We start from the raw sequence: 24995 nt of genomic DNA on the forward strand, positions 1-24995 counted from the left end.
CTGTATTTCCATTATTCTGATCCACTGCTGTAGCGTATAATTTTTAACTAAAAGCATATTCTTATTATTTCCAATGTATAATCTATATAAGCATATGCTATTATAATTGAGCAACTACAGGCAAATACCCTAACGAGATCTACCGCATAATGTCAGTCTCAACTGTTTTGGCGAACTTGAGTTGACCAGCTACTGAATAACCTTTTAATAATCCTTTAATATCTCGTTTTTTTTTGTAAAAAAAATTTCTTCTACTTAAAGAGAAACATTTTAAGATTCTTAGTCGGAGTTTGCTGAATTTTTGAATGAGTTATATCTAATTGCAGACATTATGCAGCTATATTCCTCTGAAAGGTAAGTCAGCAAGCAAAAAAAGAAGAAGGAAGAGGAAATGAAAGACTTTGGAGAAAGGAATTTATACTAATCTAGTTCCTAGTGAGTCTGACGAATCACAATATTGGGTTGACTGGTTTTTGGGGCTTAAGGGCAATGAGTTTTTTTGCGAAGTAGATGAAGATTATATTCAAGACCGATTTAATTTGACTGGTTTGAGCCAGGAGGTTCCTCAATACTCTCATGCTATAGATTTAATTTTGGACGTTTTGGATCCTGATTTGTCTGAAGAAATCCAGGATGAAGTAGAGGCTAGTGCCCGCCATCTATATGGTCTTATACATGCCCGTTATATTTTAACAGCTCAAGGATTGTACAAAATGGTAAGTTGGCTACTCAAATAAAGCCGTCGGGCGGTTTTGCCTCTTATTTTTTCAAGGAGACTGATATAATTTACTCGTTGAGTTCAGTAACTAACAAATTAATAGCTTGAAAAATACAAAAAATGTGATTTCGGTCATTGCCCGCGTGTGTTGTGCAACGGTCAGCCAATGCTACCAGTAGGTCTCTCTGACATACCTCATACGAAGTCTGTGAAGCTTTACTGTGCTCGATGTGAAGATGTGTACACTCCAAAGTCTCAGCGTCACGCTTCTATTGATGGTGCGTACTTTGGTACTTCTTTCCCTCACATGTTGTTCCAAGTATATCCTGAATTGGTCGTCCCAAAGTCACATGAAAGATATATCCCTCGCATCTTCGGATTTAAAGTGCATTCTTACTCTGGAATATATCGAAAACAAGATAACTACAAAGAAAAGCAGAAGAAACGCCTTCAAGGAGATAGTGCCGATTCTAAGGAAGAGAATGCTGTTACCTAAGCTATAGCTGCTGTTTGTATATACTCTCCTTTATTGTTTCTAATTATTGAAAAATGTTAAACTAGAAACCCCTCACGCATGGTGTTTTAATTCTCTATACTCAACTACGCGTCGAGCGTGATATGTACGGAAGAAGTAAAGAGACAATTTGTTGTATCTTTTGATGGTTAATAAATTTCTTTGCACGATTTTGATTTTGGACAAGAAAAATAAAAAAAAAATTATTTAACAGATTTATAAACATTACTTTAGCTTCTTAAATGTCTAAACCCTACTTCCGTAAAGGGCAAAACCTTATCAACAATATTAAGAGTCATCAATATCTATCATCAATTCATGAAATTTTTTATTCGTTTTATCCATTCGTGGTTGCTCACATGGAATCTTAGCACTTCTTAAGGCAGATATAAGTAGTTGTTTTGTAGGATCAAGACTGGCAAGGTAATGGCACAACTCCATGCACACCTCCCAATTTTCTTTTACAAAACTCAATTTCAAAACTTCAAGGAAAACATCAGCACAACTAGCAGATCCATGATGTACTTGCCAAATGATAATACATCTAGCAGCACTTTTTATATCGTCGTTTCCTAAACATTGATTCATCAAATATTGCGGGTCACCAAAGTGGTTGAAAATGTTCGGCCAATAATGGGTTTCTACTTTTCTAAGGCATCCTAGAACGTACTTGTAAACGTTCAAGTCTTTAATCTTACTAAACAAGATAACGACATTCGTTAACAATGCTTGATCAGAATCAGAACACTCTACAGCCATTGAAAGGAGTCTTTCCAGCACAAAATCGATGTAACGTAATGAAGCATACGCACGCACTAGGAAAACAGCATAATCGATATCATTTAATAAGAGAAGAGATTTTAGTAAGTCGGGAAGAAAAGGAAAGACTTCAATTTGGATATGAGAATACTCCATACTATTGGCAGCGTTCTTGTGTTCTAAGGTTGAAGCACTGATAAACAGTCCACCCTTTACAATAACAGATAAGAGTGTTCCAGGATTATTTAGGGATATACTGTGCTTCTGAAACAAGTCTAGCATATTAATAGATTTTGCCAGCTTCGCGATGTAAGTGTTTGTCGTCAAAAAGCTATCCGGAGTCTTTACGATAAAACTTGGAGATCGTAAGTCATCCATAATGCCAAGTTGTCTTGGATTATATAGCTTAAAATTATCTATTTCTCTTGAATCCCCCAGAGGAACATCACTTTTCTGGGTGTTAGTATCATCATACAATATTTTTGACAGTGCTTCACCAAAAGCCATTGACAACCTGAACCCTTTTCCAGTCATAATCCACATTGAATGATATAGAGCTGGACTTTCCAAATCCTGATTAATCATAAAAAATTCAACATCTTCAGATATTATGCAGCATCGGTAGCTCAGATAGGATGAATCAGTTTTTACAGGGTCCAAGGTAATAAGCTTGCCGTTAATTAAAACAAGCAAAATTGCATTAGAAAGTAATTGGGATGGATCCGAATGTGACATCGGTCGTAATGTAAGTAAAGTAATAGTACGTACTCTAGACGGGGTTGTGAAGACCTGTACAAAACTCACACTGTTCACGTGGCTCAAAAATAAAGATGGGTTAGAATCCTCAATATGTTCCATGTATATATGATGCAAAAAATTATCAGCCGTGTAAACAAGTAAATGTGAGTCGCCGCATATAGATATCGTGACAATGGTAGACGCAAAAACAAACTTATCAACAATGGCATCGTCTAACTTCTTCTCTACATTATACACGTGGAGTTCAGAGCTTGATTCGTATAAAAGTCCTGTTACAAGATACCTATCGTGCCATAACATTGGGCAGGAGATAGTTATAGCTTGCTCCAAAGATCCATTATCGAAAACATTCCAAATTCTATTTTGAAAATTATAAACTGCGAATCCGTGAGACCCGGCTATAGCGATATATTCACCATCTTTGCTAATGGCAGTGTATCGGATAGGCCATTCAGCAGAAATATAAGTTTGAGGATATTCTACTTGGAGCCAAGAAGAATTCCCAAAATTTGCTTCCAAGTTATTAGAGTTAGAATATGCTTTTGAAATGAATAGTCTATCAGTAGATTGTACACCAGTTATATTGGTTGTACCATATGCACTATTGGTAATAGTGCTTTTCAGGAAAGGAAGTATATATACACATGAACGTTCTTTGGGTGATTCCATTGCAGAAGAATAATCAGTATCTAACATAGAGTGAAGACTTTTCTTTGTTTCGACCGAGATCGTTTTCTGTTGTTTCATCGGAAGATTTTTTAAGCCGAAAAATGCAGAACCGTCTCTTTCCCAAAAGCCATCATTAAAACCGTATTTAAAAAATTCAGAATCATCACTAGATGAGCATGGGTGTAAGTAAGGTGAGTAGCTTATCCAAGCCGTATCGTAACCTACCATTACCTGAAAGCCATCACCAGTAGCTGAGATGTGAGTTACAGACCCAAGATTGGAAGGAGGTTTTCTTTGATGGCTGCAGACATATTTCCTTCCAAAGTCTTGTATTTCGTAAGCGTAAAGAGTACCATCACATGTTCCCACATATAGCAAAGAAAATCGAGCGTTAGTCGATAAAGCAGTAGCCGCTTTCTTGATATCGTCATGGTCTTCTTTCAAATCATGAATACATATACCATATAGACTTTTAGTATTAGTATTAGCAGAAACGCCAATATTGGCGTATACACGCCCATCTGAAGACATCCAAAAGAAAGTGTCAATCCGCCTATTAAAGTGCAACTTCTTTATCAAAGAATTACGATCTAAAAACCACGTTACTTCCCGTAAATCATATTGCTTGGTAGAGACTTTCCACAAACGTTTCGGATCCGTAGTTTCTAGAGTAGAAAGTTGAATGATTGGCGCCGTTGAAGCAGAATAAACAATGGAATCACCATGAACTTCAAGAGAATTAACGCCTCCTTCATAACGAATAGCCAACTTGTACTGAATTGAACAAGTAATGGGACCCATTATTTCACCAGGACCATCATCATAGCGTTCAGTATATGGGTCAGGGACTAGTACAGGTTTGGAAGCATCCAAATGGAAATTAAAAACAGTGATGAAGTTATTTTCAGTTGCTACTGCAATGATTCCATACTCTGAACTAATAGCGATCTTTTTATTTTTTCCATGACGAAGATAGAGGTCCTCAGATTTGTTGATTTTTGAAATTAATGCTAAAGGATGAAGTTGATAAATTAGGATTTCGGTTTCAGATAGTACGGCAAAGAAAGGAACATTAGGAATGCGTCGAACCTCAATTGCATGCGAATCTATTGTTAATTTTTGGGGAATCCCATGAAGGAAATACATTAAAAATTAATTATATCAATAAAAGAAATGATATTACATAAGCTTCATTCAAACAGACCTTGTTTGCCTGTCGGCTATAACTTGGAAAGTTGTGGTTTCGTTACCAAGCGCTTCCATTCTATGATATGCTATGACCATTACAAGTTAATGTTTCCTATTTTTTATTTTTTATTTTTTTTTTGTATATGTAAGCTTAGAATAAAATTTAAAATTGAACTATTTTCATTGTTCTATTTATGGCAAAGCGTGTTTAGTATGTGACTTTGAGAGATGATCATAAAGCATTTGAAGACATTCCATACTTTTTGATTATTTTATTAATTCAAATTAGTAAGTTAGAATTTAATAGATAAGAAGAATCATAAATATACTATTTGGGCAATATAAAATACAGTTCCAGAGGACTATCTGAAAATTATGAACAATTCAATACTTTATTGACAAGAGTTGTTCTTTTTGCTCCGTAGACAATTCAAGCAAAATTGAAAGTAAGTTTACAATATCTGCCCTCCTTTCACGTTGCTCGAGAAACTGAAAAAGAATGTTACGGGTATATTCTTTGTCGATCATTGAATTGTGGTTTTGTTGATCAACACTAGTACGGGAAAAAGAAGCACCTGAATTACGGTCGGAAAGTGATCCTTGACTTTGCTTTCTCCGATGCTGACCAAACACCACCTTAAATGACTTTTGTAAATGTTCGTACCGGGCGGTGGATTCATCCAAAGCAATAGCCAAGCTTTTCTTTTCCGCTTCCAAGGTTTTCAAAGTTTCTTCGTTCTCATGATTATTAGAATCCACTTTATCAGTCTGTACACTTTGAACTCCGTTTAGTAATTCTTGATTTTGCCGTGTAAGCTCTTCGTCTTTTGATTTGAGATGTTCAAGTTCCGAGAAAGCAATTTGTTTTTCTTTTTCAAGTTCAGACAAAGCTGAATCTTTCTCATGTAGAACTGTATTATAATGTTCATGCAACTCGTGTAAACGAACCTCGGCAGCTTTCTGTGAGTCGATACGATCAATTTCTAACTGGTCAACAAGACTTCTCAACTTTTGGCAATCCTTTGTTTGGTCCATAAGAAGCTTGTATACTTCCTCAAATTCTTGCTGTTTAGTTTGGATTGCCTCCTTCGTTTCGTACACTTGTCTTGAGAATTCATTTGATTGTTCTGTGGCAAAGACAAGTTTTTTATTCAATTCACCAGTCCTAGTTTTATTTTTTTCTATTTCCCTTTTCAACATATCCACCTCTCTATCCATTTTCTCTATAGTTCCATTCGCCTTTTCCAGTTCTTCAGACGTACGACGGAGATTTTCCTGAGACAAATCCAAACTCCTTTGAACCCTTGAGAAAGACTCATTGAGTTTTATTTTCCCATCCTCGCTATTGGCAAGTCTTTCCGTAAGTGTTTGCTTTTCTTCCCGCAGAGATTCGCAAGAAGTTTCAGCCCAAACAAGATTTTGGTGAGATTCTTCAAGTTTTTTCTGTAAAGAATCTATAGACAAATTCAACTTTAATATATTATCCTTGTGGATCTGATCTTGTTTATCAAAATTAGCAGATTCTTTCTTGAGGTTTTGCTCGGCAGTTTCCAGCTCCCTCCGGAACGGCTCTAATTTTAATTCCAAAGCTTCTTCAAACGGGACATATGGCAAGTGCAAGAAGGTTTTTTCTGATTCTGTCATAGTCGGTAAAGCTGCAGAAGGTGTTGAATTATAGGATAACTGAAGGGAGGTTTCAAAGGCAGATAACTTCTTTTGAACATTTTCTTTGACTTTCTCAGAAGTATTTTCAGTGCTGGGCTCCAAAATAGAAGAGCCTTCTTGAGTTGGTTCAATATTTTGCCCAACGTGTTTTTCCGCTTGGTTCTTTTTGTTTTTACGTTTCTTCTTCTTCGATGAAGATTTATTTGATGTCGTAGTAATCTCAGGACAAAGACTTTCAGTTTTTGACTCTACAGTAGGAGTAGATGGTACAAGAGAAATATATTCCTCTATGTTTGATATAGTTCTGTCGTCTGATCTTATCTGATTTTCACTAGACAAACGAGCTACTTCTGAGGAAAATTTTTCCTCTAATTCTTTAAATTTCTCTTCAAATTCTTTCTTGGATGCTTTAAACAAGGCATCTGCTTCTTGAAGCTCATTTGACAGTCTTTTCACTTCACGGATTGAAATTTCGTATCGTTGCTCCAAATTATCCAGGTATTCTAAGAAACCATCTATATCAGTAATGCTTGACAAAGGAGTTTTTTCCTGTAAAGCTGTCTGGAACCTGTCAATGGTTTCTCGAAGTTCCGCTAACTCAATTTGAAGGAGAGCTAGTTCCTCTGAATCATCTTTTCCTAAAGAGCTTTCCTTAGATCCAGAGTTCTGATTATGCATCTCCTGAAGTTGTCGCCGACGATTTTTGGCTTCTTCCTGACCTTGTGCTAAGGTCATATTAAACTGATCCTTCAGTCGTCCTAACATATTTCCTAATTTGATGACTTACAAGATTATATTTATTTAATTCTTCGTAAAAATCTCTTGCAATATTTGTCAATGCGCAAAGTTCTACTCATGACTTTCTTTTTTCGTTTACTTTGGTATATCTGTTCATACGAGGTTTACGTCTTGGGTTATATTCTCGTTAACGGAAGCCCTTATTAAAATAAGGCCTTACCCTTACGTTTCCACATTCGTCTCTCCAGAGTGCAGTACTGACTACACCATTCGTTTATGATAAACTTTACTAAAGTAAATATATATATACACACCACGAATGGTACCTAACCACCATTATAAAGGTCAGTATGAAACGTACTTAAATGATTTCGAATTATATTAATATTAACGTATATAAGTAAGTCTAATTATATTTTCTCTAAAAAGTTTCTGTTCGCGTTAATTAAAATCCATTTTCACTGGACACTAGTTATTTGTCGTTGTAGCAGAAACCAGTAAGTTTGAATTCAATAACAATCTTAATCTTTTTCATCTCCATCATCGTATATTGGATTCTTAAATCTCACTTGTCGCAATTAATCATACCACATCAAAACACATAAATCATTAAATCAAGCAAATCATTAATCATACAAATTTCCGTAATAAAGCATACAGGATCATAGATGTTTATAAACATACAAAAAAGTAAATCCAAACAATAAAGAAAAAAACTAGCATTTACTAGCTGTGGGAGGGAAGAGACCTATTTGCTGGGCACTGGCGATAGATCTCAGCTTACGACGAGCATTGTTTGGAGCAGGGAAGGGTTCTTCCATTCCCCTGTTAGGACCATGACTAACAAAAATTTTCGGACGATAGGCGGGATTTTCATCCATAACGCATGAATTGCGGAATTTCTCAATAAGCCTTTCTTTACCCTGAATATTTGCATAGCTAATATCACAAATCTTTTCAGAGTGGAAAACATTCCATTGAGTACCTACTCTTGCTTTTCCAAACGTGACAATAGCTTCAGGCTCAATGAAATTTATGAATGCATATCCAACATTGCACTTATTTACAAAGTCTATGCGAAGATACAGAAAGTCATAGGTTCCCTGATTAGTAAGGTCAATGTACTCACGAAGCATCTGTTGCGTGAACTTGTTTGGTATATTTTTGATCATCACAGTCGTACGATGATCAAGTCCAGCTGCAACACGTGCATAATCAACCGAATTTCTATCCATAGACAAAGGTCTTTCAGGAACAGCAGAAAGTCCCTGAAAATTATTTTCCGCCCCATAAAATTGCGGAGGACAGAAACTTGCGGGATCAGCTCGTGAATCATGAAGCGTCAACGAAGCGAAGCTCAAGTTTGCGGGATTAGCACGTGAAGCATTAGCGTCTACTGTTAAGCTTCGTCTCATGCCGACAGCGTTTGAAGGGGAATCCACTCCCTTTAAAGAAGAAGATGTAAATGGATTCCACTGTCCCGAATACCCATTTAAGAGATCAACGGCTCTTTGTTTTCCACGACCTGAAGTTGGAGGAGCAATTGGGGAAACATCCATGCTATAACGAGATGCACTCATTGGTCTTCTACTATTGTTAATGGAAACAGTTGGACTAGTAGACAAAAGGTCATAGTGACCACCGGTGCCCCAAGCTGGCGAAGATTCTGTTCGTCCTAAAGGAACTGATCTCAATGAATTGGATAAGGTAGAGTACTGAGATCCCAAGTTTGACGATGTTCTTTTTAACAAAGGAGTAGCTTCCTGTCCATTGTTGTTAAAAGGATACATCCAGTCATTTGTGTTTTGTGCTGAACCAATGCTCTTATTGACAGAGTGACTGGATACAGAAGACGAACTAACCGAGTCTACCATGGCATCGTAGTAAGAAACCTGAAGACAGCAATTATGAATAATTCTACCATCTAACTCGTCCAGAGCAAAAGATGCATCACGTGTATCATAAAATTCACAGAGAATTTGGGAGGGGTTTTGACCTCTAAGAGGCTTCAGACAAAGTAACGGTCCAAATGTTTGTAAGATGGACTGTAATTGCTGAATAGAGAGAGCTACTTGCCCTTGCATGGTAAACAGTAATTGACCTTCATTGTCATCAAGAAACTGAATTGGAGCGCCTTGGTTGATCATACGTTGAATACTAGAGCGCTGGCAAATCTGAAAGTTCAGTAAACGGTCATTAAAGAAACGTTGCGTTCGAAGAATTTTGGCTGTTTGGATAGCTTGACGAACATCAAAAAAAGCAACAATGCAAATACCATCAGTTGATAAAGCCGAAGTGTCCAAGCCCTTCACATCACCAAACCGAGAAAAAAGCTCTAGCAAAGTGGCATAAGGAACAATCCGGGGCAAGTTTGAGATAAAGAGATATCTTGATGCTGAAGATAACATATCCAAATCATCAGAAGGGCCGGGATACGACGCAGAGCGGTAAAGAGAAGTTGGATGCTGGTTACTAGAAAATGAAGCATTGGTAACATTAGGTGCAGAATAATCACTGTAAGTAGGGGGTTGAGGAGGTGATTCCGAAAGAGCTATATTAGTTTGCCAAGAGCCTAATGGCTGTCTTTCGCCAAACGCTTCTCCTTTGGAAGGGATCTTTCGGTCGGCAAACTTGGCAGGATCAGTCGAGTTTAAGCCGATGGAAGTATATTGAAATGCGTTTTCATCATTCTGGGTATAAGTGAGCCCGGGAATAGACTCCATCTTTCGGTCGGCAACTGAGACTTCTTTGGAATTGTTATTCGACAGCGCCAGACCTTTATTTTGATGCATATTATTCAACAGCAGACCAGACTTTTGGTTATAAGAGTCGCCGCAGTTTGATAATAGAGGAGAATCGAGAAGACTGGAAGGAAGAGCATGAAGAGTCTTGTCTATATCAATTTGGAAAGTAGATTCCGAAGAGGAATGGGATGCTAATGAAACCGAGGATCCTGATGCCATCATTAAAAAGTAGTTGAATGATTTAAGAGAGATTGAAAGTATAAAGGGTCTAGAAAATAAAAAAAAAAAAAAAAAAAAGAAAGAGAAAAGAATAGGGACTTAAATATAAAAAAATTTATCAAGCAGCAATTCTTGAATCAAAAAGCGAGATAAAAATGAAGAGGGATGAATTACAAGAAACAGTAACTTTTCGGAAATACCAACAGAAGATAGCTCAAAAGGGCGAACTTTATCAAAAATAACAAAAGAATCAGAAAAGCAAACTCCAAACGGGTATGGAAACCAGGATGACAAAACAAACAACTGGTAGGTAAGTAAGTAAGTAAGTAAGTAAGTAGGAATCAAATATAGTATAGGACCAAGGAAACAATCAAACAATCAAAATACTGCTTGAAATAAAAAAAATTAAAAAAGGATCAAAGGTAAGAAAAGTCAAATTGGCTAAGATAAAGGAAAAGGTAAAAAAGCAAAAAAGACGACCCCAATGGATCTAGGAAAAAAGAGGTTGGAAGGTAAAAATCACCACACTCAGTGAGGGGAGTGCTCAATATTTATATAAAAGACGGAGTGAGATTAGGAAAACACCCAAGAAACAGTACAAGTTTTGGGGCAAATTAAGACTGAGTAAACAAACAAAAGCAGGTAACAATGTTAGAGAACAATAACCAAAACAAAGGTAAACAAACTGAACCTAATGAATCAATTCTATCACAGAAAGCGGGGAAGATGCAGAAAGGAGGGGAGACGATAACGCACAGACACAAGGTAAAGAAAAGGAAGAATTGAGAAAAGATTTAAACAGAATTCCTTGACAAGAGCAACTCTTTAGGAAAGGAAGTGAAAAGGAATTTTTCAACAAGGAAAAGAACGAATTGGTTTTTTTTTTTATGAATTAAATGAAGAAAAGAGCGAAGGTGAGGTAAGAGAAATGAAAGAAAAGAGAGGTCTTTTAAGAACGTTCCATAAATACAAGGAGAGGATGGAAAAGAACCTATTTCAACGTTGGAAAAGAAAAAAGAAATAATAAAAAATAATAAACACTAAAAAAAATAATAAAAAATGAATAAGAAGAAAACAAAATAACAAACAAAATTCAGTATCCTCAAGACTAAAAGGAGTGGAAGCGAGTCTTGATGGATGAAGAAGACTGAAGTGAAGCTAAAGTAGCGGCTATCGATGGTATTTAAGGGAAACGGAATAACCCAAAGACAAAGAAACTTAAACAAAGAACTCTCGGACCAATGGACTAGATGGAAGCAGACTTCCTCTATAAACAAAGAAAAAGATGGAGAAACGGGACGTCGGGGATAACAAAGTCGGGCAAACAATGTAAACAAAAGTGATGAAAGCAAAAGAGATAAAGAGCCTTTGCTCAACTGTGCATAAGAACAAAGTGTGCAAGGAAACGAAGCTTAAATACGTAAAGAAAGCGGTTATCAGTAGTTGCGAAAGTTGTGTCTAGATGCATTCTAATTTACAGATTATGTTGCTCATTGAGTTCATAGATGGTAAATGAAGGGACAACAAAGGAAAATCAAGCTTAGGCTTTCCAACATTTAAAAAAAGCGAACCAATCATAGAAACGAGTTACATTTCATAATGGTAACATGATCAGTTTCACTGGACTAACCAACACAGACTCCTTAAACTTTGCTGTAAGTATCATTCGTATCTCCTCACTTTTCAAAAAACCCAAACCTTGCATTACATGGTCCTTATCAGAAGCATGATCGAACAAGTTCGAAGGTGATAGCACAATCTTTGAATTCGTAAAGCTGAAGGGAGGATAACCTTAGTTTGCAGATGCCCATTCATCTTGAAAGACATGTTGCTTTATTTTACATTTTCATATTTCTCTTATGGAAGTCAATGCCTTCGGAAAGGAAATCCCTGTTTCTTTTAGAATCCTTTTTGCCCATTTCTGACCCGTTTCTTTTGCTTGCCGTTTCTCCTCACCGTTGATGATGTATCTAACATCAGAAAGTGTGGGTGGGTGGCTTCAGATCTGTCTCGTCTTTCCTAAGCGATGTGGGGGTCCTAACCTAAATAGAAGCCACTCCTTGAAACTTTAACAGACTTTCATGTACGTTTGGTAAACAAAAATAAGCAACTGAAGAGAAGCTTGACATTTCTCCTCACTTTGAAGGCTTTACCGTGCGGGGTCATTTGTATATGCATGATATTCAAATGATTCGCAGATTCGATTCCGTGCATGTATATATAAAGAGAGTTGCTCGCACCACACGAACTGATTCTTTTTGAAAGAATCTCCAGCTGGTTAGGGTTGCGCAATTGTAGCTTTTTTTTTGTCTGTCTGTAGTAGGAAACCTTTCCATGGTTTACTAATTTTAAGGATCGTACATTGGTAGAACAGAACGTCTTTGCCTAGGTTTATGACCTTTTTTTTTTTTTTTTCATATACCACTCTTTAAAATCATTATTCCATGTGCACTTCTATGTTGGGTCCGTCGTCCGTGTAAGTAATGGCCATTTGCACGGAGAAGGATTCAATTAGTAGATTTGCTTGCTAGATATTTTCATAGATAAGGGTAATTTGGGGAATCGCAAGAATTCGGAAGGAATGGTTATTGAATGTGGTAAGTGAAGATGATGAGTGATTGCAATCCTTTCGAATTTCTTGATTTTTGCCCATACTGAATTTTTGGTTTTTATACTTTTTTGTGTGTGGAAGATTGCATTGATGTGTAACTGTAGAGGTACATGTTTTTCACCTGAAACTGAAGGAAGGAAATGGGACGAGAATCACTAAATGTCGAAAGCCTAGTAAGAAACGAAACGAGTGTGGTATAGCTTCAACGTTGTTTGATGTGGTTGATCTGTGTGAGCAAGTTTACCTGTACCAGAAAAAATCACCCGACGAAAAAAAAAAAAAAAAAAAAGAAAGAAAGAAAAGAAAAAGTCAATAAAACCTTGGAAAGAACGGGTTTTAAAGTAGCAGTATGCTTTCATAAAATAAAAAGCCTTGTATTTTCGGTGGTAGTACTGCTCTCTGGATATAGGGTAGGAGAGCGAGAAGGTGTCGTCATATGGGTCGCGAATATTTAATACAAGAAGGATATTGCTTGATTTTGTTTGTCGTCTGCACATTTCTTGCAGTCCATAAAAACAAAAACAGCAAATCTTTCAATTTGTTGTTTCGTCTTTAGAGGAACTTTCATGATGAGTTTGCCTTCGCGCATTTCTGCTCTCGTATCCAAGCCTACAAACTCTTGGAATTTATTGGGGGACAGCACGAAACTCCAGAGGACATTTCAATTTAAGAATTTCATTGAGGCTTTTGGGTTCATGACCTGTGTGGCATTGAGGGCTCAACAAATGAACCATCATCCAGAGTGGAGTAATGTTTACAATAAAGTCGACATTACATTGACCACGCACATGACCAAGTCCTTAACGGAAAAGGATGTTAAGTTGGCAGAATTCATCGACACGATTTGTGAAAAGTCATAATTTTCCATCTCTCATACAATGGTTGCTCGCTTTTACTGCGAATTGAGTAGATTTATTCCATAGAGTTATAGAAACGCTCGAATTGATTGTTTGGAAACTGTCATTGGAAGCAATAAAAATGAATTCATCAAACAAGATATTATTAGAGAAAGTAAGTTTGGATTGCATTTAATGTACAAACTCCATACAAGCATAGATATGTATAAGCCTAACGCCTTTGAATAACCAAAACATGGATGAGAATTGATAACTTTTCTTTTTCTTCGAGACTAGTCTAATGCTGCTAATGCAAAACAAAAAGTGACATGATAATTTCCGTTAGTTTGTCAATCTTTTTTTCGAGTTGGACGAACGGACGGTGGAACAGTGAATGAGGCTTACCATTCTGACAATTGATCTAGTTTTTGTACGTGGCTGGTAAGATTTCGGAGAATAGCTTGGTGATACTCTGGTGCAGAGCTTTTGCTTGCTGCAATTCTTGTCATAGCGATACGGTTGGCTCGTTCTTGTCGTTCTTGCTCAGCTTCATCGCCAGCTATAATATCACGATAATTCCAGAAATCAATAGCTTCAGATGAATGAGGTAGGACAAACGCCTTTCGGATGGTTGGTTTTGTAGAGTGGGCCATGGAAAGCCGTTGAAAAACGTTCCCAAAGGAACAATAACTTTTTGGAGGACCTTGACTGGAAAATGGGTCCATTTGAAACAGAACGCAGACGAAAATGAGAAGCAATTAGCTCCGCAAGGTCTGGATGAATAATCAAAAGAATACAACCAGCAACAGTCGCAAGGTAATTAAACAAGTTATTGCCATACAATCATGAGTTGAATGGCGCTTTTCTGCTAGAAGCAGTTTCCTAGGGCCTTTCTTTCAATCTCAACGACGTTAACGGTGTAGAAAACAAAAAAATAAATTTGATGAACGTAAAAGAAACAAGTTTCTAAAAATAAAAAAGTACGGTTCGTAGTGCTTCCAAGAGTATTTCCTTTGTCCTTTTAACGCAGGTAAAGAGTCTCTCAAAAATGTAAACAAACAGGTAAATAAACATGTGAATTTCTATTGATAAATTCTTCGTAGACTGATTTGGGTGAATCAATGAATTTTTCTTTTCTTAATTATTCTTATTATGAGTGAAAACAAACCAGTACGAGAAGAAAAAAAAAGTAGCTCAAAAAAAAAAAAAAAAAAGAAAGAAAACCCCGATGCTTATTCCCATTGATACTTTGAATATAATAGTTCAGGCTAGACATTGGATTCAGAGCATGCTCTTTTGATAGGAAAACATATTTAATGAATAAACCATTGGAAGGGAATTAATGATATATATGTCCTTAAAAAACTCCCATCATGATGTTGAGAGAACTTCAAAACGCGAAAATCCCAATGGCCACATTCGTAACCAAGTTGTGTGTAAGAAATTGTTTCTTATGTTTTCTTTCCTTTTTATTTTTTACTACAATTTTATAAATAGTAGATTAAATCTGGCCTACTTTGTGTTCTTTGGAGGCCGCACGGATTGCTACTCTGTTCAAGACTGAGCAACTGTTGTTTTCTTACACACACACACCACCAAAAGCAAATATAATGATCGGAATCGCATATAGGTCCATCTCAAGATCATTTATTGCATCTCGTTCCTTTATCAATAAAACAAACGAACGATATTTCAACGTTCTTGCTCTTCTGGAACATCAGGATGGAAAGTCCAAACCAGCTTCTCTCTCAGCAATCGAAGCCGCAAAACGTACCGGAGGAGACGTTTTTGCTTTTGTTGTGGGACCAAATGCATCTCAAATCGCCCAACAAGCATCCAAGACAGTGGATGGCTTGAAGCAGGTAATTCATGTCGAAAATAATGCCTATGATCGTTATTTGCCCGATCAGATCGCTAAGATCTTGTACGAAAATGCTAAAAAGTTTGATGCCTCTCATATCTTTAGTGCACACAGTACCCTTGGAAAAGGAGTCATGCCAAGGATAGCTGCAATGTTGGATGTAATGCAAGTTAGCGATGTAATTCGCGTTGTAGATGAAAAGACATTTGTTCGCCCTACTTATGCTGGTAATGTAAATGTTCACGTTAAAACCGAGGACCCTGTTAAGCTCGTTACGGTGCGTGCATCTGCTTTTGATCCCGCTCCCGCAATTGACAATGGATCAGCTCCTGTTACCGCAGGCGTGGACCCCAAGCCTGCTGCTCTACAATCTTGGGTGAGCGAAAATATTATTAAAAGTGAACGTCCTGATCTTAGTTCTGCTGAACGCGTTGTCGCTGGTGGTCGTCCCCTAAAAGACAAGGCTACTTTTGAAAAGACCTTGACTCCCCTTGCTGATAAACTAGGCGCTGCTATCGGTGCCACTCGTGTTGCAGTTGATACTGGCTATGCTGACAACTCCTTGCAGATTGGACAGACTGGTAAAATTATTGCACCTAAATTGTATATCGCTGTTGGTGTCGACGGTGCCATTCAACATACTGCAGGTATTAAAGACAGCAAAGTCATTGCCTCCATCAACCGTGATGAAAATTCTCCCATTTTCCAACATTCTGATGTAGGCTTGGTTGCGGATTTGTATGAAGCTGTTCCCGAACTTGTTGAGAAGCTTTAAGTCTAATATGTAAAATGACTTGTGTCCGTGTGAGAACAAATCACACTAGGATTAATTTACCTTTTTTTTTTGGTTCTACGTCAAACTTTGTTATCCTTTTTGTTTTTATGTCCTGTTCCTTTCTTAATAACCTAAGTTTGAAATATAATAAAAAGAGATTTCGTATACTTATGAAATACGTCTGGAAATTCTATATACAAATTGCATTAAGCAATCTGGAAGGTTGATGCCCACCGTAAAACCATTGCTATTCCATTCTCTTTTTTCTCTTTTTTATTGTTTATTTAATCAAAAAACCAATGATGGAACCACAATTTGTAACTTGTATTATCAAGGTAAGAGAACTTAGTCATGAACATTGCACAAAGTCCTGCACTGTAGTAAGCACAGCCAAATGAAAATAAATGAACAGAAAGTAACACTAAAGATCAAACGTTTACTTTACGATAATCTTAGAATCCGCGAGCAGCACCCCGGCCTCTGCCGCGACCACGGCCGCGACCACGTCCTCGTCCACGGCCACGATCGGCCTCCTTTTTCTTTTGTTTTGGCTTTGTACTATCATCAATTAAGAGGGTATCCAAGGGTAAAGAATCTGGGAGAATGTAGTAACGAATGTTATTACCACGAATGGACAGAGTCTCCAAAGGAACCGGTTCACGTCCTTTCACGGTCATTTTGACAGTTTTTAAGTGAGTGTTCATTTGCATATCTACAGCAGTAATTGTTCCGTTAAGGATGGTTCCTGTTTCGATTAGTCTTAGTCCACACCCTCACTTTTTGGGATAAGTCGTGTACATACCATTTTTCAGCTCAATGGAGACCGTCTCATTTGTTAATTTCATTAAAAACCTAATACGTTAGTTATAAAACTTGATATTTTCACATACCGAACCAATTTCATCTTGAAATTATGTACAGGTGTTGTAGGTTCGTATCCAGCAAAAGCTACCATACAGGACTCAACACAGATGTTAATCCTGTATGCTCACATGTCACTTAGTTTTGAGATATAAAAAAGCTACGAAAGTTTATAATAATTTATACTTAGATTTATTTTCATTTTCATTTTTTTTCCGTTCTTTCAATTTCTTCTTTTTTGAAAGGGTGCAATTAGTCTATGACTTTTGACAGCTGTTTCAAGCGTACTATATTAAGTACCATACACTTTTTATATTTTGTATATTAAACTTAAAAACTTAAACAAAATGTGTTCATGCAAACGAATGAAGGAAGGTGACAGTTCTCAAGATGGGTAGCTCTCTTTATACTTTCGATGAAGCGTAGAACAAAAACTCTCATATACCAAATAATCATTTCCTTCTTTCCAACACGATTGGCCTTTAAAATTGTCATAGCTGATGGTACACCTAAAACCGTCTTTGATGCTAGTCTGAGAAGGATTTTGATGCTTACCAGTTCGTCTGGCTTTACGGGACCAGGAAATACCATTAGAAAAAACAACTATTTTTTCATAATTCAGGTAACTGTACTGCACGTTCATATTATCTAAAAATCCATTCAGCACGTCAAAAAAAGTCTGCTTATCCATGGTCACATTCCATTCATACAGTGTTTTTCTAGGTAGCAGTTTAGGGATTGAAAAAAACTTTGGGCGTATCAAATGCTGACTCTGTTAGTTATAAACACAAACCAGAAATATTTATTCTTACGTTTGGTGGTCTTCGATTCGAAAAAGACCAACTTAGGATCCAACGTTTTGTTTTTCCAGCATAAATTTCATAAATCCCGTAATTATCAATCTAAATTAAGTAAGGTTAGTCAGGGTTTCCTTCTTTTTTTTTTTTATTTTTATTTATTTATGAAACATTTAACTAACCTTTTCATCTCGCAAATCGTGAATTAAATCTGCTAAGCTTGATTTTTTCCCAAGCAAGCAAGTAAACCATAGTATCTCACGTCTATATTTACTTTCTCGAAGAATTCTTCTAGCAAACTCAACCTCACCTCCTTCAGTAATCATCTCATTTTCATTTCCAGTGCAAACAGAATTAGGAAGACTGTCTTTATAGTTTATAAGCTCTTCGTCGCTACCATAGAACGGAGGATTGCACATAACAAAGGTAAACTCTTGGCCGGTAGGACAGCTAGAAAGAAGAGCATCTGTCTTACAACGATTTTCAAGCCTAATTTTATCTTCCAAATGATTGTCGGAAACGTTCGAGCAAGCAGCATCATAAGAAGACGAATCAATTTCTAACGTTTAGTATCATCCCAAGTCTGTTACAAGCAGAATGAAAAACAAACCTGTTCCTAAGAAGCTAAATGAGAATAATCTACATCCAAGTAGTGGGTAGATACAAGAAGCGCCTGTTCCAATGTCCAGGCCTGTCACTTTTTCATTGTCAAAGTCATCCATCGTACTTTGCAAGAGCTTTTGAACGTAGTCTAGATATAAAACACTGCAGTTTATTAGAGAAAAATATTAACAAAAAGAAAAAAAAGGGAAGAAAAGCTTACCGATTAGGTACCTAAACGTTAGTTTTCAATCTTTTCAGGAACAATTCACTATACCATGGGGCACAATCGGTTCTTAGGCAGACATAATTCTAATGCAAAGTAGACTTTCAAAATTGCTTTAGTTAATGTTCTTTGAAGATTAGAATTTATTAGAAGATCCTCAATGTATGTGAATGTAACGTACAAAACTGCATCTTCATTCCAAAAATCAATATGTCCTTCTTGTAAACTTGATATGTCGAGTTAGTTCCATGAGCTTATAAGAAAAGGAAAGAAACACGTACAACGACTGTAGAGGAGGGTACTCTTGTGATAGTTTTTGAAAATTCAAATGTAGTATGGAATCCAGCTTACTCGCTGCTGTCAAGGCAGCTGACATTGTAAAGATTCGTTTAAAAGAAGATAAAAATTATGAAACCATTCCACTCACCGAGAGTTTGTTTCGATCGCGAATAATGAAACTTGCCAATCCTAAAACAACAGTGCCATACTCTGTTGCTACTCATTTCCTGGATAGGTGACCAATATAAGCTTAAGGAGTAGGCAAGTAATATTTTTGTCACCCTTGATATCTCACTCTTTATGAAAATAAACAAATCAGTGGAAAAAAGAGTGTACGTTTTGATGAATTTGTACGTAGAATTGGAAGCTTTTATTCTTATTGAATGAATAGAAATTTTTATCAGGAATCTGATTCACTAAAAAACCAATATAGACTATATTTAGCTGGACCGGTTAAATCTTCCACTCTATTTGTTTCTCTTGTTGTATTGAAATGTCTGAGTAGAAAAACATTCTCTCGTTCTCTTTGACATTTACAAAGCTTCTTGTAGACAATTAGTTCATTTATAATTAAACTTCTTTGTTTTTGTTAAACCGAATGAAGAACCTGCCAATATTGAAAGATTTGGCTTAAATCGTCTTTAGTAATTTACGAACTCTTAGCAAACGGTATGCTTTCATATCGATTGTACTGAAATCTTGTCTCTGCTTTACCGATTTATAACACATGCTGAATTTAAACATTTCCTCTTCGTTATTGCATTTCATTGTTTATCGTTTATGATAATTTGGTATACGTGTATTCCCTTTTTTGGAATAATAAAAGGAGCACACTTAAAATTTGACGATCTTTCAGAAATTTTCCTTGATATAATAAATCTTTCAAAATTACTTTCATTGTTGTCATTTCCTTTTGAGCATAACGTTTTAGCTTCCGTGTGTAATCTTAGCAAGTCCTGTATAAGACAGATCTTTTACTAGAGTTTTGAGGTAGCAGAATATTCGTAGCTTCTGTAAATAGATTCTCATGCAGATTTGATTATTAGAGACCTTGTTTTGGTAGTTCCCTTGATTATAATTTACGACTGTTACTGCATTGTGACCATATCAAAACTTCAAGTTTCCTAGTTTCTTTAACAGGCCCCCCCATCTGATGAGTTTTTTTTTTTTTTTTTTTTTTTAAGACATCGGGGTAATTATGACTGTCTTTGGGCATTTTTGATTATAAGCGTTAGCGTGAAATTCCCCTTAATTTTGAGGTCGTCTTGTACTGTACCCTTAAATTTTCATTCGATATTTCTTTTATTTGCAAATATTTTCTTAGTATTGATATTTGGGTTCTCGTATCTATGAGGGTTATAGTATGGATAAGTTTTCATCTTTTAAAGCGATCTTAGTTCCTTTAAATATATTCGATTTATAGAGAGAGTTCTATTTCTTTTAGTATTGGTGCCATCTTTTGATCATTCATCTTATTTCGGTTTCATCATAGTTTTGCTGATAGTAATATTTTTTGCTCTTGAACTTCTGGTCGGTTTCGAGGTCTTTTGACGGGCTTACTTTGTCGATTTTGGTTTTGTGTATCACAGTTAATTTTTAGTTACTTTTTTCACTCTCTCTATATCTCCTTTTTCGTAGTTGTTTTCAAGAAGCAGTTCCCTTTGTGGAGGTGTAAAACCCAAAAAGACAATTATTTTGAGTTGTGTATCTTGATCTAGATTAAAGAACGGATTTCGGGATTTTGGAATGTCAACATCGAAGTCCCATGCTTGATGTAATACTTCATAAAGAAATTTCTAGCTAGAAATTGTTTGGGTCATTTTCGATAACTTGTAAAAACATGTAATCAAACGTCCTATTCTTAACTGGCTCTTCCACAATCTCTTTAATTTGTTTTTGATGATATCCTTGAGTTCTGTGATATACATAGGTAATCTTTTCACGGTCGGTTGGAAACACTGAGGGTATTGAACCAAAGGTAGCCCATAGTCTTCTTTTCCAGTATTTTGCTTCGTGTTTCTTCGCATCATAGATATTTGGCTTTTTCTTGTTATATTCATCTAAGTTTAACTTGGCGACTTCTTGTCCGTATGTCTGGCAGACTAGAAGAATAACATCCATCGGTTTTTCTGAGATATACTCTTCGTCAATTATCCTTTAAATCATCTTTCGAAATTCCTTTCTTGATTAATCGCATTCACTTGAACGGATAGAACTTGCATTTGAGCTAACAATCCTCGGAGTGAAATTTCACCATCCGCTGCTCTTGAATTTACCGCCATCCTTTAAGATATGTGGTTTTAATAAAAACAAATTTCTACCTGCAGATGGAAGGGTAAAATTTTGTTCACCGTTGAAATCTCACTCTTTGTGAGGATAAATTCCCAGTTGTAACAATATATCGTTAAAGGACATTTGTATGTAGAGCTTGAATGCTTTTATTCTACTTAAAGAACCGTAAGAGCTGCCGGCGGTTTGATTTACTGAAGATCCAGTGTATGCTACATTTAGTTAGACCACCAGTCAGATTGGAAAATGTGAACTTTTAACTCGAGCAATGTTGATATATTTTTTTATAATTAGCAAGACTATTACTCATCTTGATTCTGAAGTTTCGTTATTAACAACTACAAAAGTCGAAATTTTTTCCTCTTTTATAACTTGATACGATATAATACAACGGTATTATCGTATTAAATTATTAGTAATATCGTATAACAGATACAGTCTATAAGTGATATGATTCAACACGCGTTTATTGTAGAAACAAAGATATACAGATACAAATACAAATACATACAAGCAAGGAAAAAAAAACAAGAGTGAAAATAATAGAATATATTCAATTATTGGTAAATTGAAAAGCAAATTTGCTTAAACCGTCAATTGGAGGCCTTCAACAGGGTTGATTTCCTCAAAGTATTCGAGGTAAGACTTGTCAGTGAGGGCGGACAACTCATAAGAGACAGTCTTATAAGAACCAGGGCAAGTGATGTCGGTGGTGTAGCTGCAACCGTCGGAAGAGCAGTTGAAGCGGCCAATTTCAGCAATGCGGTTAGGGGTATTAGCCCAAGTAGTACCGTCATTAGCAGGAGAAGAGAGGTTGTAAAGAACAAACTCACCAACGCCATTTGAACCATCCACGTGAATGGGAAAACCATTTTTATCGATATGGAAATGAAGTTGGCAATCCTTGTCGGTAACCTGAGGGACGTCAAAGGTAAAAATGGTGTTGACATGGTCATTTCCCTTTTGATAAACAACAGGAGAGTAAACGTTTCCAGAATTGGAGTCTGGAGAGGAAGTGTTGGTGAGACGAATGCCGTTGGGGAAGATTGGAGCAGGTCCTTTGTTGGAAGATTTTCCATCAGCGCTTCCGGCAGTAACCATCTCTTGTGCATTAGCATTGGAAGAGCCCGAAGAAGTGGGAGCGGCAGTAGCACTAGCACTACTAGCACTAGAAGAGGAAGAAGAAGGAGATCCTGCTAAAGCAAGAGATCCAAAGCCAACACACTTGCTATCACCATTGCCTTTCGCAGAGTAGACTGAATAAACATATGAAGTATCTTTGACGGGGCAAGCAACAAGACTATCATTGTCGTAATTGAGAAGATAACCACCAGCAACCTCTTCACCAAAAGAGAATCCTTGGGCAGAACCGTCTTCTTTCGATGTAAAGACCAAAGCATTGTTATCGCCGAAATGAGCATAATCGTTATTATGGACAAGACGGCCATTCGACACACTAAACACGGCAGACTTGTTTACATGGTCATAGGGATCAAGGTAAACGTTACCGGATTCGCCAACATACAAGGAATGGAAATGGACATATAAATCGCCTGATCGGAGGGTCATTACAGAAAATGGTTGATTGTCTTGAATTCCAGAACGCTTAAATAAAGGAGCAGCAAGAGAGGAAATTGGCCCACAAGCCAAGAGAGAGAGCAGGGCATAAGTAGAATAACCGAAAGAGAATAACTTCATGATGAAAAATAAGAAACTAAAATAAAATAAAAAAAAGGGGACAATTTTTTATAAAGTTGTGATGAATGTTAAAGAGATGCAAAAAAAAAGAGAAATGAAAATATGCAATTCAAAAAAATGTTAAAATGGATCGTAAACAATGGGTATGCGTTAAGACAATTGAAGCCAAAGATGAAGGTAGAAAAAGGGAAATAGATGCAAAGGGGAAAATGAAAATAAAATGAGAAAAAGAGAAATGAAAAAGTTCAATAGTAGAACTTTAGAGCAGAAAAAGATTGATCAAGAAGAGAAAAATCTGAATGAAATTTCAAACAACTAGAAAAGATGATGATGAATCAATGATTGGAATGGTTTGAAATACAGGGAATTTCGGTCCCTATTTATACCAAAAAAAAAGGGAGAAAAAGATTCAAAACCCGACTAAGCCCACCACAATGATCGGAAACTTTTCCGGAATCATCGAATGACAAATTTCAATTCATCGTCGTAAGCTTTCCCCTCTTTGAAACGTCTTCACCTCGTGATCCATCGTTTTCTCAAGTTACTATAGGTGTAAACAATATGTTTGTGCAACCATACTGAGCGGATATTGTCCTCGATGTCACTTGTTTTACAACCGAGCAATTAACTTTTCTCTCATGACAAAAGTAGCGACCCAAGAAATGTAAACAAATTTGAGGAAGGAAAAGAGGCAACCAATTTAATTGAATTGAATGGAAGTTAATGCAACTTTTTTAAAAACTTTTTCTCTCGTTGAAAACGTGTCAATTTTTGTTTTTATTTCCATTCTTTTGCAAATATCAATAGTGTTGCTTATGTCAACAACAACAGCAACAACTCTATAATGATTCATTATGTTGTCAGATGAATTTGCCAACATTCCCCTTGAAACGCCGATAAAACTTGATGTTGTCAAGTTGAAATGAGGCAAGCGTTGGGAAACAAAATATGTAGGAATATGAGGAGGATTGGGATGGATTTTGTGTTTTTGTTTTGTTTTTTTTTTTTTTATGATTTCCTAAGAGACAAAAGCTCTTTCACTTTTGTTCTTTTCTTTTCTGTACTGAGTCATTCTTAATTGACATTTCTATTGCCCTGTTTTCTTTCCTCCGGCCGGCTCCTTGCTATTGTTGTTTTGTTTGTTTGTTTGTTTTTTTTTTTTCGTCGGAGTTGTAATCCGGTAATATCACGGACTTTTCGGTCATATTGACATCAAGGTCTCCTCTTTTTCGGAAAAAACGTTTCCGCGGTTTACCATTTTCGGTGAAGTTTTCCATGGTGACCGGACCCGAATGATCCCCAATATCTCCGGAAGTCCGTCCGGGTATCGACAGACTCCCCGCGATAAAGACAAGCAAACTTGCTCTGGTGGGGGAATCACCAGTCTGTAGTACAGAAAGCTGTTGATGCCTAAGTGGGGGCTAGGAATGATTTAGTATAGAACAAAAACAAGTGGGATAGGCTCAAGTGGGGGAGTTTTTTGAAACGATAAGAGTTTTCACTTGGAAGGGAAGAAGGATGTTGTTGTACCTAGAAGTTTCCATTACATTTTTATTTTATTTCATTTTTTTTTTCAAACAAAAAATGCGACATTTGATCTTCATTGAAACAAAGTCGTTGATAAAATCGTTTCACGGATGACTTTCATTCATTCCTGTACCATTCCACTGTATGTTAGACTTTCCATACAGTTTCAACTTTTACAAATTCTTTGAAAAAACTCTTCCCCAAACATAATTAAACAAAATAAAAGTTGTTGTTTGTTAAAGAAAGAGATAAACAGCTTTTACTATGAAAAGCACGTTTCTTTATTTTATATATGCCCCACTTGTACATGTAAACCCACAAGACAAAGAAATCGTCAAGCAATACTTTTGTTTGTTCGATGCTGTCTAATTCACCAAAAAGAAAAGCAAATCCTTTCTTAACCGTTTTCCAGTAGCATTCTTTCTCAATTGTCTAGTTTTGTTTGTATCATCAGACGCGATGATTTTGAGACAGATTTCTTTGTTTACTTTTTATAATAAAATATTCTTTTGTATTATGATATTCAATATATGTACCTCACGAGTAACAAGCGAGAGAGAGAGAGAGATATATAGTGTGTGTGTGTGTGTGTGGATGAGGTACTAAGAAATATTGATCTGCTTGCTTTACAAAACAAAAGAACCTATATTGGATGCAACTGA

At 36.4% G+C, this 24995-nt stretch overlaps 12 protein-coding genes across 12 annotated transcripts; 3 read left to right on the plus strand and 9 right to left on the minus strand.

The window, feature by feature from the left end:
- Positions 1-161: 161 nt before the first annotated feature.
- SOCG_00819 (CK2 family regulatory subunit Ckb1) lies at positions 162-1553 on the plus strand. The gene is made up of 3 exons (XM_013163239.1): positions 162-354; positions 437-716; positions 822-1553. Exons 1-3 carry the CDS (start codon positions 332-334, stop codon positions 1212-1214), a joined length of 696 nt encoding a protein of 231 aa, XP_013018693.1. The 5' UTR covers positions 162-331; the 3' UTR covers positions 1215-1553.
- Positions 1385-4787, minus strand: SOCG_00820 (guanyl-nucleotide exchange factor). Its single transcript, XM_013163240.1, has one exon. The coding sequence runs from the start codon at positions 4563-4565 to the stop codon at positions 1521-1523; it is 3045 nt and encodes a 1014-aa protein (XP_013018694.1). The 5' UTR covers positions 4566-4787; the 3' UTR covers positions 1385-1520.
- A 5-nt stretch (positions 4788-4792) lies between these two features.
- SOCG_00821 (GRIP domain-containing protein) lies at positions 4793-7286 on the minus strand. The gene has a single exon (XM_013163241.1). The coding sequence runs from the start codon at positions 7035-7037 to the stop codon at positions 4992-4994; it is 2046 nt and encodes a 681-aa protein (XP_013018695.1). The 5' UTR covers positions 7038-7286; the 3' UTR covers positions 4793-4991.
- A 440-nt stretch (positions 7287-7726) lies between these two features.
- On the minus strand, positions 7727-9973 carry SOCG_00822 (RNA-binding protein; the record flags this gene model as incomplete). Its single annotated transcript, XM_013163242.1, has 1 exon — positions 7727-9973. The coding sequence occupies one exon, from the start codon at positions 9971-9973 to the stop codon at positions 7727-7729; it is 2247 nt and encodes a 748-aa protein (XP_013018696.1).
- Positions 9974-12223: 2250 nt separating this feature from the next.
- On the plus strand, positions 12224-13589 carry SOCG_00823 (4-alpha-hydroxytetrahydrobiopterin dehydratase). The gene has a single exon (XM_013163243.1). It carries the CDS (start codon positions 13151-13153, stop codon positions 13442-13444), a length of 294 nt encoding a protein of 97 aa, XP_013018697.1. The 5' UTR covers positions 12224-13150; the 3' UTR covers positions 13445-13589.
- Positions 13590-13616: 27 nt separating this feature from the next.
- Positions 13617-14439, minus strand: SOCG_00824 (anaphase-promoting complex subunit Apc14). Its single transcript, XM_013163244.1, has one exon. The coding sequence runs from the start codon at positions 14143-14145 to the stop codon at positions 13822-13824; it is 324 nt and encodes a 107-aa protein (XP_013018698.1). The 5' UTR covers positions 14146-14439; the 3' UTR covers positions 13617-13821.
- On the minus strand, positions 14381-17111 carry SOCG_00826 (Sm snRNP core protein Smd1). Its single transcript, XM_013163246.1, has 3 exons — positions 16947-17111; positions 16859-16908; positions 14381-16801 (listed from the first exon to the last, which is right to left on the minus strand). The coding sequence occupies exons 1-3, from the start codon at positions 17009-17011 to the stop codon at positions 16509-16511; spliced, it is 408 nt and encodes a 135-aa protein (XP_013018700.1). The 5' UTR covers positions 17012-17111; the 3' UTR covers positions 14381-16508.
- Positions 14969-16382, plus strand: SOCG_00825 (electron transfer flavoprotein alpha subunit). The gene has a single exon (XM_013163245.1). It carries the CDS (start codon positions 15031-15033, stop codon positions 16054-16056), a length of 1026 nt encoding a protein of 341 aa, XP_013018699.1. The 5' UTR covers positions 14969-15030; the 3' UTR covers positions 16057-16382.
- Positions 17055-19053, minus strand: SOCG_00827 (DUF890 family protein). Its single transcript, XM_013163247.1, has 8 exons — positions 18822-19053; positions 18722-18766; positions 18592-18667; positions 18538-18548; positions 18325-18479; positions 17897-18273; positions 17730-17819; positions 17055-17683 (listed from the first exon to the last, which is right to left on the minus strand). Exons 1-8 carry the CDS (start codon positions 18914-18916, stop codon positions 17303-17305), a joined length of 1230 nt encoding a protein of 409 aa, XP_013018701.1. The 5' UTR covers positions 18917-19053; the 3' UTR covers positions 17055-17302.
- Positions 19054-20619: 1566 nt separating this feature from the next.
- Positions 20620-20940, minus strand: SOCG_06263 (uncharacterized protein; the record flags this gene model as incomplete). The annotated part of the gene is made up of 1 exon (XM_013164096.1): positions 20620-20940. The coding sequence occupies one exon, from the start codon at positions 20938-20940 to the stop codon at positions 20620-20622; it is 321 nt and encodes a 106-aa protein (XP_013019550.1).
- Positions 20941-21608: 668 nt separating this feature from the next.
- On the minus strand, positions 21609-23221 carry SOCG_00828 (But2 family protein). Its single transcript, XM_013163248.1, has one exon. The coding sequence runs from the start codon at positions 22804-22806 to the stop codon at positions 21694-21696; it is 1113 nt and encodes a 370-aa protein (XP_013018702.1). The 5' UTR covers positions 22807-23221; the 3' UTR covers positions 21609-21693.
- A 709-nt stretch (positions 23222-23930) lies between these two features.
- SOCG_00829 (uncharacterized protein) lies at positions 23931-24493 on the minus strand (the record flags this gene model as incomplete). Its single annotated transcript, XM_013163249.1, has 2 exons — positions 23931-24227; positions 24467-24493. 2 exons carry the CDS (start codon positions 24491-24493, stop codon positions 23931-23933), a joined length of 324 nt encoding a protein of 107 aa, XP_013018703.1.
- Between the last annotated feature and the right edge of the window lie 502 nt (positions 24494-24995).

This window comes from Schizosaccharomyces octosporus (assembly GCF_000150505.1).
Source record: "Schizosaccharomyces octosporus yFS286 unplaced genomic scaffold supercont6.2, whole genome shotgun sequence".
In the NCBI taxonomy this organism is placed as follows: domain Eukaryota; kingdom Fungi; phylum Ascomycota; class Schizosaccharomycetes; order Schizosaccharomycetales; family Schizosaccharomycetaceae; genus Schizosaccharomyces; species Schizosaccharomyces octosporus.